The sequence below is a fragment of the Lepisosteus platostomus genome, chromosome 3 (assembly GCF_059453375.1).
Source record: "Lepisosteus platostomus isolate fLepPlt1 chromosome 3, fLepPlt1.hap1, whole genome shotgun sequence".
NCBI classification, from domain to species: domain Eukaryota; kingdom Metazoa; phylum Chordata; class Actinopteri; order Semionotiformes; family Lepisosteidae; genus Lepisosteus; species Lepisosteus platostomus.
Genome location: NC_142613.1, coordinates 34614765 through 34630429, shown reverse-complemented (window position 1 = coordinate 34630429; position 15665 = coordinate 34614765). Strand labels below are relative to the sequence as shown.

Here is a 15665-nt window from a genome sequence, read left to right as displayed (position 1 = left end):
CTGTACCAGTACGTACAGTACAGTATGTATTCAGGCATTTTCTTTGCCTACGTGAGTTAACGTGGAATGTAAACTTCAACCAACAAGCAATTTCAAATTGGCAAAACCCTAAAATCTCTGTATTAGCTGTGTCCTTACCTCAGCTTAAATATGGCAGAGTTGACAAGGGAAATCCTGTGGGTGAAGCTTCACATTAACACATAACATAGTATTTTTACACACCCATCTTTTCCAGTGTTTCTAGTGTACACATCTAATGAGAGAAGTTGATGAAATTGAGAAGTTTTGATGAAGGAAAGCTAGTGCGGGCTGACAGTCTCCAGTGGTACCTGAGGACTGTGTGTTCTGCAGCCTCAGTGCTGGCAAGGCCCCTCTGTGGCTGTGTTCTCAGGGGCAGTGCTGTTTAAGCCATCTGTTATACCATTGAAGCTCAGGATATAACACTTTGAAAAGACAGCCAGGAGCCCCCTCCATCTCTTCCGTTCCTCATATCTGTCCAGTCAGCGTTATTGTCATTTGCAGGGTTTGGTCTTACTGTATTTTCTCTTCCTGACTGTTTCAGAACAAAACAGTGGGATTCGTATGGCGTCTATGATCATGATTGTTAAAGTTGGCACTGTTCGTTGTTGTTTGCATTTGAATATCCATCCATACATTTTCGTTCACTGCTTCATCCAATATAGGGGTTCGGGGGAACCTGAGCCTATCTCAGCAAGCAACAGGCCCAGGACAGGACACTAGGCCCTCGCAGGGCACACACAGACACAGACACGCACACCAGAGCCAGGGTTGCCAGAAGCTAATTAACCTTCCAGTACATCTTTGGAAACTGGAGCACCTGAAGAAAACCCGTGCAAACCTAGGGAAAACATACAAACTCCATGCAGCCCCACATTTAAAGGTTTTTCTTTCGGTATGAGCCAAGTTATAACAGTAGTGAAATGTACCATAAGAATTACAGTGGGAGCTGAAATGGTCTGTGGACTGTATCCAAGCGGTCGATTCTAAATAGCCTTTGCATAGCACCATGGCACTGCTGTGCCAGTCTTGTTCTGACTTTGCTTATGTGGAGTTTGAAATGGCAGTTCTTTTTCCAAGTGAATCAATGCAGATAGGAGCATTTCTGTTCTGAGGATAGGCTGATTCTGTTTCTGGGATAAAGATTGAAATGTGTTTAATGGTCAGATGCCTGTCAGTAAGATGTTACCTATTTTGTTATTATCAATAATATGAGTCAACAAGTGGCCTGATTATACCAAAATGTCAATTAATTACATTGGTCCTCCCTGAAATTATAAGGGCGCATATAGACAGTTGTGTTACTTAAGTGACAATGCAAATGTGAAGCAGCAATATCAATAATTCATTTTTTACAAACAAGATTTGACTATGTTCTCTTCATTAGAAATTGGGAAACATAACAAAAGTGTCCAATTTTACAGTATGAGTGACCGTTTTGTGTAATATCTCAGCACTTTCTCCCAGATGAGTTTCAGAATTTATTTTGTGTGAAACTAGGCATGTCTCTCTTTTACTATCCAGCGGTTAACAATAGTGCAGACTATTAACAACGGAAGTACTGTGAGTTCTCACAAAAGAGCAGACTGCTGTCTTTTGTTTGTTTTTATTTTAATGATAGCAGTTGTGGTATACGACTGTCTTTGTATTGAATGGGCAGACTAATTGCGTGTGTGGCTACGTTTTGGTCATTTTTTCCTAATGAGCTACTTAAAGAGGTACAGACATACAGTATATGTACCATTAAATATACTTGGTGCTTATTGGGAAAATAGCCACGCAGGGGAGTTTAAAGTAATGTGTTCCTGTGTGGCAGTCAAAAGCATCAGTTCAGTGTGATGTGTGGTGTTTGATCTGAATTGACTGTTTTTGATGATCTACATCAGAGGTTCCTAGTCCTGGTACTGTCTTAACTTACATGAATCCTGAATTGACCAAACAATATGCTTGGTTAGAACCTTTGTAAATTTCCCTTTCTACACAAAGGTTAAAGATTTTTAATGACTTAAGAAATACAGTACTTTAAATACAACCTCTTGCATGTTTAAGAAGTGCAAATAATTTTGTTCAAATCAAACCTATTATTAGGTCTTGGTGTACTCGGTTGAACAAAAAGACAGCAGGCATGGGACTCCCTAGAATCACAACTGGGAACCCCTAATCTTTCTGACTGTGAGGTTGTGTCCCAATATCTAAATGGCTATCATTTCTTTTGTAGGAGAATGCTTTCAAATTGTTATGTTCTGACAATGTCAGTATGTCTAGGCAACCAGTTAAAAACACGGTGGAGGCTTTTTTAGGTATTTAAGCCAAGCTTAGGCTACATTCATGATCATGAATGTTTTCTCTCTGACAAGCACTACTTTACACTTATGTGAATGTGTGTGAACTGTATTTAAAGCATAAACACACTCATTTGCACTGCCTTTTTACATTTCTCCTGTGGACATCGCTAGGAACAATGTGATGAACTCTTCATGCAAGTGAGATGCTTATTGCATTATTTAGTGTCAGGCTCATGGATTACACAGAAGAAGTGTCAGTTTTGTGGTAAGATGGCTTCAGATCACCTTGAAATGCTAAAGCCTTAAAGATTCACCGATATGTGAGTGAAAATGAATCTAAGGTTTCCTCAAGATAACTAATGTATTAAACTGAAATGCTAGTCTGTAGTCTACTCATTCTTAAAACATTTAGAAACATACAGTATATGTTATGCAATATAATACTGTAATATGGGCCAGATTTATTAAAGGAATTTGAAGTCTTTTTCCACATGCTGCAAGGTATTTGTTATCTGTGTGCTGGACAAAAACATATCTGCACCATGTTGTTTCTTTCAGAATACATTTTCTATTTGTCCATGAATTCATTTGAAGAATTAAACCAAATTGAGCCACTATATGTGTCCTATTCCCACTTTGCCCTAAGTGGTAGATGTGAACACATGAGCTCAATATTGGAACAGTGGGTCTATTGACTGTCTGAAATACACTGTAGTCTCGGATTGCTTTCAAATTTCTGTTGTCCCATCTGTAACAGTAATCTATTTCCTCTTTCTTTCACCTTAAGGTTAATAGCTGTGAGACATCAAAGGAAGACGTAGGGTCCAAGTGTCATGCGAGTGTGGAAAGCCAGTCCTCGGAGCAGGTGCACAATGGAGATGTGGACAGTCACCCTGGGGACACTATTGCCGCCTCCTCCAAGCAGGGCAGGAACATCCCTGAAAACGGGGTCCCCAGAGAATCTGTCCGAAGGGCTGAAGAGCTTCCGGATCAGGAGGCCCAGGGACAGGGATACAGGAAGGGGAGACCAGACTCTTCCCTGGAGAATGGCTTTTCAACTCCCCCAGATGACCAGGACTCGGAGAAAGATGGGGAGCAAGTGCCACCCACTCCCCGAAAAAAGCGGGGAAGACGGAAACTTGAGCATCCCGAGAAACGTAAGTTAAAATCTGATTCCGTGCTTTTAAAGCTGCGGAAGACCTTGTGCTCTGTCCCTCGCTGGTCTTTGTAAACATGGAGACAGAATTAATGCTAAATACTTCTATTAGGTCTTTTTGTTATTCTAAAATGGATTGCTGATGTGGTTGACTCTCCAACTAACTTATTTATCGTAGTTTAATACAAAATATTTTATGTGTACAGTCCAATGGCCACAGCGTTTACCACCCTTTAACCTGGTGTCATCACACCTCAGAAGCACAGCAGGCCTGTGCCTGGTCGTACAAAGGCAGAAGAGTTCTGGAGAAAACCTTGGTTGCTGCTGTAAGTGGTGTTGGTGAACCAGTAGGTAGCACTACTCCTTATTCTAAACTGGTGCCCCAGTATGGGGATACAGAGCAAAATTCTGTAGATGTGTTGTTGTGCTTTGGATGAGACATTAAACCTTGGGCCTGACTACTTGGTCATTAAAGGTTCTGCTTTGTTTGTAAGAGTTCTTAAGAGTTCTTAAGAGTTATAGGTGTTATAATAATAATAATAATAATAATAATAATAATAATAATAATAATAATAATAATTGCTTACACTTATATAGTGCTTTTCTGGACACTCCACTCAAAGCACTTTACAGGTAATGGGGACTCCCCTCCACCAACACCAATGTGCAGCTTCCACCTGAATGGCGCGACGGCAGCCATAGTGCACCAGAGCGCCAGGATATTCAGTATCCTGGACACTCCCTCACTAAATTTTTCCATTCAGAAATTAGGTTCAGAAGGTTCTTGCGTCTCCACCCAGTCTGCTGTGTAGTGGGGATGCTTGTGCAGAAAGACTGGGTTCTGCACAGTGGTGGATGAAGTATGTGCCCTCATATATGTGAGGAACTTTGGAATCTTGTGTTATGATTCCATGATTCCAAAGATTTTTATGAAAATCATCATAAAAACACAGAGCATTAGTTATTAATTCATTTCCCATGACTTCTAATATTACATTGCTGTCCGTTGAGATAGAACACTTGTATTGATGCTATGGTTTTCAAGAGAGGTGGGCTTTGTTTTGTGTCCGTCCATTATGTTCTAAAGATGACAGTTGTGCTACAGTAATTGTGATACAGGAAGCCGTTAGTACTTGCTTGTGTCTAAAAACATTTAATGTATTGAAAAATCAGATAACGGTGTTGCCGTTACTAGAGTTAAAATTGTAAACCCCTCACACACTTGCGTGTCGGACCCAGGTAAGAATTCATTCGTGTCACACTATGAACAAGTGGGCTGGTCTCAGGTTCACAGATATATAAAGTATACATATGCAAGAACCTACAGTATTTATACTGACCTTACTTCTTCTCTTATTCAACCCACAATCTGAAGTGGGTCATTGGTGGCCTGTGTTTGTGGAGTGAAGTTATTCAGGTTGCTTTGCCAGAGTGAAAGCCCTTTAGAAAATATGCTGAACACAGCATTTAGTTAAGTCACGGACCTGCCAGGATTGCTATGGTAATTGCCTCCTTTACCAAACAAGGCTACAAAGCCAGCAGCATCATTTTGAAAAAAAAAAATCTAATGATGAATGCTGATTCTGAGTTCATGCCCCCAATTTTTTTAATCATTCTAATTTCTTCTGTGCATCTGTTTTCTCTGTTAATTGTTCTTACAGATTGAAATGTGTGGAGCAATTTATTTGATAATGATAATTATAAGCACAAATAAGAGCACTTTATTCCAGTTAAGGTCTAATGATACACTATCTTACTTTACTTTCTTTTATCTAGTTTGCAAGACAAATGATAGAAATACCTGTTTGGCATAGAAATAAATTTCTATTTTGTAGTTCATAGCCTTTCCAAGGTTTTGAGTTCCATTATTGCAAGTACACATTTATGCACATTTGTGTGTACAGTATGTGTGTGGTTAGCATTAGTTGGTTCCCTGAATTTCAAGCAAAAGCAGAAAGTACAATGTTTGCAACAAGCCTTTCAAGGCTCTTTAAATATTAACCTTTTTTTCTGGATTTAAGTAACTATTCTTAACATTGCAAAAAAATTTGGCACGCCTCAGAAATGACTCATTGAAGAAATCGAGTAACTAAGCACCTAGCGTAGAGCAGGATAGGATCTCTTTTTTTCATCAGTGAAAATTAAATATTTACTTTGTCTTTTAGAGTTTACTATAAGTAAATGAGTAATTTTGTCAGTAAATAACAACACAAGTTGGAAATTCAAGGGAAAATGTGAACAATAGCTTATCAAGCCTATTTTGTATACCAAAACCTCAAATTGTGTGTTATTCCAATGAAACTGTGGCTTTGTTACAAAAGTTGGATTAAGCAAATGATACATTACAATAAAGCAATATACAATACAACAAAAAGGAAAAGAAAACAAAATTATTGCTTTGTGTCATAAATAATTGTGCAAATAAGCAAAGACAGAGAAAACAAATGTTTCCTTTTCATTTAACAGATGGATTTAGGATGTGTTCTGTGTTCATTTAATTGAAAAATGTTTGTGGCTCATAATGGCATAACATTGCGGCTCAGAGTTAAAAAATAAATTGAGATCACATGCAGTGGCTCTCCTTTTTGGACTGTCATAAATAAATAAGCATTAAAATAGTGAACAACAAAAATCCAGCAGCTTTATCACTTATAACATACTACTGTAGATGTTTGTGTAAGACAATGTCTTTTGAATTCCTAAGTGATAAATGAGAATTTCTCCTTTTGAAAATGGAATTAAGAGTGCATTAAACTATTTAAATAAGCTTTTGAGTTCAGTTGACCTCAAACTATGTCTCTAGGTTTTGGCTTGTAATGTCAATGTAATAATTAGTGCAGAAACATCTAGATTATGCATTTCATTCAGCACTCCCACTGCCCAGCAGATCAGGGAGGGAAGGGAGAAACATTTTCACCATGTCAGAATAAGGGCAAACATTAGGAAGACCAGCTTGTATAACCCGAGAGCGGAATTTAGCCAGTTGACACCCCTACACCTTGAAAAACTACCACGGGATCTTTAAATAGAAATATTGCTATTTAATGTGAATTGAAATAAGAGCTGCTTTCTACTTGATTGCAGTACTATAGTCTTATGCTCCATAAAAAAATGTTGTCCCCATATTCTAAAATATATACAGATATTAGTATGAAGTGACAGAAGATGCTGAAGAAGTACTGAATTTAATTTTTAATATGCTTCGACTCTGCAATTATTTTTTACTGTGCATCCTCCCCATTTGGAATCAGTAATAATTTCTTAGTGGGACGTCATGGCAGCGTCTGCTTTTCCTGAGAGCGGAGAGATCCGTGCCCCGCCCCCTGCAGTGCTGGGGTGCTGAGGTCGGTTGTGCGCCACCTCTTGGGGAGTCCTGCTCACAGTCAGCTAATGACAGGATCAGGGCTCGAAAGCAGAACATCTGGATCACAGAGCCCAGCATGAGCTTGGAGTGGGGTTTACTTGGGAGCCTGAGAATTCGCAGAGCCTTTGGGTTATTTGTTGTTTTCTTTTTCATCGAGACAATAGTATAGAAAAAAAACTTATTTCAGGCGAAGCCTAGCTGCATTCTGTGACACAGATCCTTGTCTCAGTTTTTTTTTTCATATTGATATAGATGTTGTTCCATTGTGTAATAAAACATTGGACATGAGCTATGGAATTGCCACACCCTCTTTGTTAGCGGATATTATGTGATTGTCCTTTATTTATATATTCTACAGTGTACATACCCTTTAACTAGACTACTTAGTATTCAGATCAGTTCTTTAGGCATGGTTTGTTAAATATTTTGAGGTTTCAGATTGAAAAGCTGTTTAGTTTCACCTGAATAGATTATACTGTAAATAGTGGGGAAAGATGTCAGTTATTTTTAAATACAGTACAGTATAATACAAACAGACTTGTAATGTTTCACACTTCCCAGAAATGATTAAATTGTATATTAACGTTACGGCCATTCCCTCTTGTAGGAGGTGATGCAATTAACGTGTGACGTGTGACAGTCACCCCCTTCACTAATACAGCAGTAACTGCTATTCTTCCAATCCATGTGCAACATGTAGTTGTGTGGTTAAAAATATATATACTGTATATTTTTACAATTCTGCTCATGCTTTTACTGCTACATCATCAGCTGCCATTTGGCAAAGTCTGGCGGGTGTGAAATGCATCACTTTTAATTCAAAATAATTCTCACCTTATTCTTAGTGTCTTAACGTCCCCGACTTTTTTATCTATTTGATCTCTTTTATATTATAAGATAAAGTGGCAAAAAAATCTTCCGAAACTGAAGGACAAATCCATTACAATGACAGCTTAAATTCAATGGAAGAGGAGCTTCCCTTAATGCTTTTTTTTCGTTAAAGCTTTATCTTGAAGTGTGGGTGATGATTTGCGCGTCATTCCTGAGGTTTCCAAGGCTACCCCACTGTGCTGGCAAAACGCAGTACTTACGTCTTTGTTTGGTTTTTCGACTGAATGTGTCAGGGCAGTTAGGGAGATGCTTGACAGAGAAGATACTGACCAATTAAATCAGCCTGCAGCACTGCTGTGATTCTGTGAGAGTTTTGGAAGACCTCATTTTTAACCCTTTTGTAGGTGGTGGCTAATCCCGAAAATCACTTCCTTTTCTCACAGTTCATTAAAATTCTCTTGATCAAATCCGAGCACGATTTATCTGATTGGGGAAAGTCTCAGTCATTTTGTTACTCAGTTGACCAAGCACGAAACCCATAAATCTACACAAAAACATACAAAAAATATATATTTATATGTGTTCTACATTATTTGGAAAGCTACAATGAACAAAAAAGATTGGAAAACTAGTGATTATTTAGGGTCAACTGTATGTCCAATTGCATAAATCAGATACATTGTTTAACCTAAACAAGGTTAGGAGAAAGAGTACCTATGTTTAATATTTGCATTTTATTCTGCATTCTATTATTATTATTAATGTATTTTTGTGTATATCTACTTCTGGTATTGCTCTGCAGTCTCTGGATCAAGTATGATTTTGAATTCCTGGAATGATAACCCGGAGACTTCAGGAGTACAGATAAAGAAAACTGGCATACAATCTAATTTAAGGTGCAGATGCTATGAAAATATTTAGGATTTACTGTAATTTTATTCACACATATTACAACTTGCGCAGCATTTTTCACTGTATGAAATGAACAGAAGGTATATGTAACATTTATTTTTTTGATGCTCTTCGTATGTGTGGCCATACCCTTTTTCTTTGTGTGTGTGGGGGGGTGGGTGGTTAAACTTAATTAGAAAGAGATGGTTGAGTATGTGTACAATGCATGAAATTTGCACAGTGAATAGCAGACGACAAGTGACAGATCTAGCACTTAGATGTGTAAATAAGTGTCATTCATATTATACATCTGCACACACTGATCGACATCTGTTATTTTATTTTTAAAACGTGTATTTACACTCTATTGTTTATATGATTCTAGGTTGACTAAACCAGTAAGAGCTCATTTATCACTGAAACCTTGTGATGTTTGCTTGCCCTCCATACAAAAGCAAGATGTTGCTACGGTTACGGTTAGCTGAAGGTTGCCCGGAAACACTTTTATAGCAATAAAGCAAATTAACCCATTGAGAATGTGGACCCTTTTACAGAGGGATCTTGGTAATAGAGGTTTTTGTTTAGTTTTTTTTTTTGCATGTTATGTTATACATGCAAGACGACATCTGTGGGATTGTATTGATTTTAAAGTTTGCAAAGGCGCTTGTTTCGGTTATTCAGACATACAGTATGCAGTTTCCTTAGATCTTTTTCTGCATTTTGTTTACATGTTTTGTCCTGTTTTTTTATTCCACATCATGGCAAAGGAATGCCAAAGTGTACATTTATCTGACTTGTACTTTTTTTGACATGCAAATGGGCACTGTTATTTGCATTCAGACATCAGTGATCCAGATCCAGTTTTTAATAAATGGATTAAGTGGATTGGCCTTTTTTGATCCAGTTTTATTTGTCTGACTCCTGAGGGGAATGGGCTAGATGTAACCGAGTAAGTAGTAAGTGGACTCTTAGTGACAGGTTGCGGGTTCTTGTCCCTGCTGCAGACCCTGCTGTTCTACCTTTGAGTGAGGTACTTTACCACAATTGCCTCAGTCCACCCAGCAGTGTCAGAGGGGACCAGTATTGCTGGGGGTGATTCCCACAATGCATTGGCATTCCATCCAGGGGAGGAGTCACATTCTCCCAGTCCATTTAATACCATGGTAACCATTTTAGCTGTGGATTCTGTGGACTGATAAGTTGCTGTGGGTACGGTATGGACTTTGACTCCCGAGGTGATAGGTAGTCTATCAATTACTATATGTACTGTATAGTATTGATTGTTTTTTTGGGGTGGCACAGTGGTGCACTGGTTAGCGTTGCTGCCTCACAGTGCAAAGTCCCTGGGTTCAGTCCTGAATCTACAGTAGGGTGCTATCTACATGGAGTTTAAATGTTTCTATGTTCTCCCTGTGTTCGCAAGAGTTTCCTCTCACAGTCCAAAAACATACTGGTTGGTTTATTGAGTTATGGGAAAATTGGTCCCGGTATGTGTGTCTTTGTTTGCCCTGCAAGGGACTAGTGTCCTGTCCAGAATGTATTCTGCCTTCCTTGCAAGGCTAGGCTCCAGCTCCCCAAGACCCTGTATTGGATAAAGCAGTTTGCCAATTTGCATTTTTACCAGATCTGACCTATTTTTAAATAGTTATATTTTATTTACAGTCACACATATTTGCACAAAGTGTAACTTTTGCTGATGGTGATTTCCTGGAATCTTTTAAAAATGGCTTAGTGAGATGCTTGCATCAATTAGCTACTGTAGCTAAACAAGTAGTTACAAATGCCAAATAAACATCTCTCATTTGTCACCTTTCTTGTGTTCATATGTTGTGAAATATTTGTTTTCATAATTATAGGCCCATATGTTTTGCAGTCTCAAGCCTGACAACCAGTAAAAATAGAATATGAGAATGAATACATATGTTAATATTTGGGATATTGTGACAGACCACCCCCTTCACTGTATTCCTAGAGAGCCTGTTGATTTCAGCTGTTTTTCTATGTTTCCCTTTCTAAAATGTTGTTAATAGGATTATCTTTCAGCAGTATATTAGTATATACTACAGTAGTGAAAGATTTTAAAACACATTTTTCACTGAACTAATAGCAGAAGTGCAAAATCCCATATGGCAGTGCTCTTGACGTTGACCTAAATAGACTAATAGACTATTTAGGGCCTAACATATAATATTAACATATGTATTCATTCTCATATTCTATTTTTACTGGTTGTCAGGCTTGAGACTGCAAAACAAGCAGCCATATCACCCTGCAACTCACAACTGGCAACCCACTGAAGCTAAGCAGGTGTGAGCCTGGTCAGTACCTGGATGGGAGACCTCCTGGGAAAAACTAAGGTTGCTGCTGGAAGAGGTGTTAGTGGGGCCAGCAGGGGGCGCTCACCCTGTGGTCCATGTGGGTCCTAATGCCCCAGTATAGTGATGGGGACACTATACTGTAAACAGGCGCCGTCCTTCGGATGAGACGTAAAACCGAGGTCCTGACTCTCTGTGGTCATTAAAAATCCCAGGGCGCTTCTCGAAAAGAGTAGGGGTGTAACCCCGGTGTCCTGGCCAAATTTCCAATTGGCCCTTACCAATCATGGCCTCCTAATAATCCCCTTCTATGAATTGGCTACATTACTCTGCTCTCCTCCCCACTGATAGCTGATGTGTGGTGAGCGTTCTGGTGCACTATGGCTGCCGTCGCATCATCCAGGTGGATGCTGCACATTGGTGGTGGTGGAGGGGAGTCCCCATTACCTGTAAAGCGCTTTGAGTGGAGTGTCCAGAAAAGCGCTATATAAGTGTAAGCAATTATTATTATTATTATTATTATAAATAGACTTGAGTGTGTATTTGTTCCGTTTCCAAGCAGAGGAAAAAGTCTTCTCTTACCACACAGCAGTAGGGAAGCCTTTCCATGTGCAAAAATGAAACACTACTGTGTTTGCTACACTAATTGTAAACACAAATTAAGGTAAAATGTATGTAAACTTTGAATGTAGCCCAAATGAGTGGAGCTTTAATGAAACGATAAGTACAGGTTAGCAACCAGGAGTTACACGGAATAGTGAAATGCATGTTCAGCAAGACAGTGGGAATCCATAAACCATATTTCCCAGTTTTTTGCAGCAGGTACTAAATTCCAAGTTACAAGTTACTGGGAAGTACAGAATAAATATGCTGACTTCTGCCAATTGGCTGCCTTTCCAAAATATATTGAAGGGTATCGATTGCACCAGTGTAATGCTGTCACAACGACCTGGGATTTGAACGTGTTTCGTAATAAAAATATGTTCCATTGCTGTACAAATAGTTGAGTTTGTGGTGCAAAACGTAGGATACTAAATGGTATGGGGGTTGGGAGCAGGAGTACTGGCTTAATTGCTTAGAGATTGCCTCATCTAGCAAATCTAAGGATAAAAATTGAAACATTTGTCTACTGGATAATCATTTGCAACTTACTGACATATTGTATATACAGTAGCTCTGTGATCAATTTGTAATCCTTGATCAATTATGTGTTCATTATGCTCAATACTAGATGTTTGATAACGATACATTTGTCGAATGGAATTTAACAAAGTTATACTCTATTGATTGTGTTAGTGCTCATTCTGTTGCATTAATGTATTTGACTGGTGTTTTGATTATTACCAATCTCTTAAAAATGTTAAGCAAAACTGTATATCACAGTTAAAATTATTACAGTTGAATTACAGTTAAAAACTATAAAAATCATTTTTGTGAACAAATCAGAATTTTTCTTGTGTGTGACATTGGTATTTTGCTGCATGAGGCACTGTAGGTATGTACAGTATGTTCCCTATTGTTTAAATCTGTTTTGTACATTATACATACCCTGTAGGCCATGAAGTTTGTCGACTTTGAAATATTCTCTTCCTGTCCCTTACTGGCTCTTAATTCCATCTCGCCCATCCACTGTTTCATCATAGCTGTTCCTCTCGTTCAGTTCCAATTATCATTACTGCAAACTTACAAGTAATTGAAATTATTTGACTATAATTAATTGATTGGGTTTTACCACCCTTTTGTGGATGCATCCTGCATTAAAGGTAACTTCTGAGTGCTATCCTTTGCACTGCTGATGGTATTTCCCTCTAATACAGAAAATCCCTCTAATAATTGTTATTTGTACATTGGCTTGTTGTGATATTATTGGTTGTAAATGAGTTTTCATTTTAAATGAGGTATTTAAATTTTAAAGGATTATAGTTTTTATACGCTGCAAAAGAGCAAATGTTTTTTTTTTTAAATACACTCCTGCCTTTAAAAGTGAATAACATCTCCCAAAGCAGTCAAATTGTGTCACTGTGTGTGACAGGTATGGAATAAACTCTTCAGATCCTGCAGCTTTAGTGCTGAAAAACCAGGATTAGAATCCAATTAGTTTCTGTTGACCCAGCTGTGTCACCACAAAGGGAATGGCTATAATAGTTAAAGAGGAAAGAAAAAAAGAAGGTGGCTGCAGGAAAAAATCCTTCTTTTAAAAGCAACTGCCTTACTGAACAGAAGATTAAACAAATCAATTAGCTTCTCTCCTGTTGGTTCCCCTCCTCCCATGACTGTCCGTGCCCATTCCTTTAATAAGATAAGCCTGAGACAGCACTGACCTTGATGAGTGCAGTAAAGAGGGGAATGGTAGCAGAGTGGTCTACTGGCAGACTGCCCCTACCAGGCTTAAAGCAGTGAGAGACAACAGGTCTGTCTCAGAGACAGTCTGTTTATTAGCTGGAGAAAGGCAAGGACAACATTCATCAGCAAGGGCCAGTGGAGGGAGAGAGAGAGGCTTTCTGGAACTGTTCCCATCTCAAAGTGAGGCAGCTGCTTATTCTGCAGAGCTGAAATTGGCACGGCTGGAGCTTTTTTCACTTCTTTTGTCTCTTTAAACCCTTGTCCGGCAAATTATTTTACCAGCTTCCCCAGTTAAAATGTGCTTTTCGGGTTGGATTTAATTCATTTAATTCATTTTTGCTCCACTTTATTTTCTTTTTGAAAACTGATCAAATTTTCATTAAGTGGTAACATGCAATTGTGAGCACGCATTCAAGCAACTACTGGTTAAAGACGAATTAATGTGCAGGATCAGGGTTCAAGGAAAATGACCAAGAGATGCAGTTTAAATGGGTAACTACTTTCTACATGTTCAGATGGAAATAAATTGTCCTCTATTTTTTTTAAATATCAACACAAATGCAGTAATCAAGATGAATCATGCTAAAAACCTGCCCTGTACAATAATTGTAAAAAATCAGAGCCAACAAACTTCCCACTATAAGCCTGTTGCATCTGATTTGGTGATTTTTCTCATCAATGAAAGTCATTTTAGAAAAAAGTGTTTTTAGATGTGATATTATTTCACCACCTGTAAGTTTCAGACAAGAATATTTAAAAATCATACACTGTATGATCACATTGTACATCAAAGGCAGATACAGTATTACATTGTACAGGTAGGTGGTCAAGAGCTGGTGTGTCCACCATTAGCTTGAACACAGGCATGTAATTATTGTGGCTAGGAGAGATCTTGCATATGGATCCAAAGCAAAGGAAATGGAAATAAAGGTTTTGATCAGAAAGGTTATTTTGATACTTCTAAAATATCACAATTTAATTTTTGTAAGTCAATGGCTAACATTACCTAAATCCTAAATAAAAGTTTTCTGATACCTCTGCTATGTGGGAAGAAGTATTACTTCATGGAACAGTAAAGAGATTGCACCTGTGTCAGTTTTGAGCAGGACACAAGTCTCAAAATAGAGTGAGGTGATAATGGTAAAATGGCAAAATGGAGGTGGACAAGAACATACTCCAAAAACTGCAAAGGAACAAGTTAAAGGTTTATTCCACGCTGAAAAGAGAAGAAAGGAAACACAGCATTTCGGCAGTGGAGCCTTCTTCAGGTGTGAGGGAATTCTTTTATAGTAATATAGATATAGATATATTATATTGATAATATATCTGACTATTAAACAAACTGGCGAAACAAATAAAGTGAACTGATTTTCACTAATTTGACCTGCCTTTACAGTATTTCCATAGTTGGGTTCCTCTCTTTCTTCTCTCTTTCACTGAGCAACAAACTAATTATCCAGTGTGCAGGCATTAAGCAAACACATGCAGTTTCTCAAGCACACTGCATTTCTTAGCACATGCAGGATAGAAATAGAGCACTGCTTGAAGTGAATGTGAACTTGGGAAAGCTTTGTAACCCCATCACAACCTCACATACTTTCTCATAATACATAGTACATACATAGTACATGCTTTCTCACAATGGTTAATTGGTTATGTTTGCATAATTAATACAAGGGTTGCAAATGTATAATGTTTCTACATGCTTCAGTAATTTTTGGCAGCACCTTAAATCATGAGAGCATACAGTGTGTGAAAGGGTAGATGTCCAAAGTTTCACACCAAAGTTTGTTGTAATCATTACCCTATAATCTTAAAGGTTCTGATAATGTTTAACTTAACTCCTTTTTGGTGTTTACTCAAGTACTGGCTATGGCAGCAGACCATTTTCTATCCATATCATTGCTGTTAATTGAAGTATTTATCAGTTATCCGTGTTTGTGCTGGCAAGGAACTAAGCAGCGTTTATTACCTCATTTGTTTGCCTGAGTCAAGTCACTATTAAGTTCCCTCTCACTACTAACTCCAAATAAAATTGTAGTTTAAGAAGTGATAATGTAATGGCAAAAGTTATACTGCTTTAAATTCCTGCAACCCTTCTGTTTCTTGGTGCAAAGTTACACCAAGAAGATGACACAAGTTTCATCCATCATGTTGTGCAAGCATTACAAAAATATGATGATCTGTGTTTTTTGACAGTATATTCATAGTGATAAAACATAATGGATTTTATGTAGATTTTGCACCTCCTGATTAATGGAAATTTAACTGCAAAGATTTGCAGAGCTGGTTAAAATTTGATTCAGCCTCAGCAAGACCTGAGAGGGTAGATCTCAATTATAAGCTTTTTATTAGCTTGCAAAAGCAGTCATGATTTCTTATCATATCTCTTTTTTTGTGTAGTATTGTATTCTCAATTTTGTTAGTCAGGCAAACCCTGGATATTTCCCTTGTAAATCCCC

At 38.1% G+C, this 15665-nt stretch overlaps 1 protein-coding gene across 8 annotated transcripts in view; it reads left to right on the top strand.

Moving 5' to 3' along the window:
* Positions 1-15665, top strand: part of LOC148674790 (DNA (cytosine-5)-methyltransferase 3A-like) — a 283034-nt gene that overhangs the window by 127729 nt on the left and 139640 nt on the right. For all 8 annotated transcript variants that reach the window (XM_088625424.1, XM_088625421.1, XM_088625419.1 and 5 more), the window contains exon 4: positions 3091-3460. In XM_088625424.1, coding sequence (XP_088481550.1) covers positions 3091-3460 — 370 coding nt within the window. The remainder of the gene's footprint in view (positions 1-3090; positions 3461-15665) is intronic.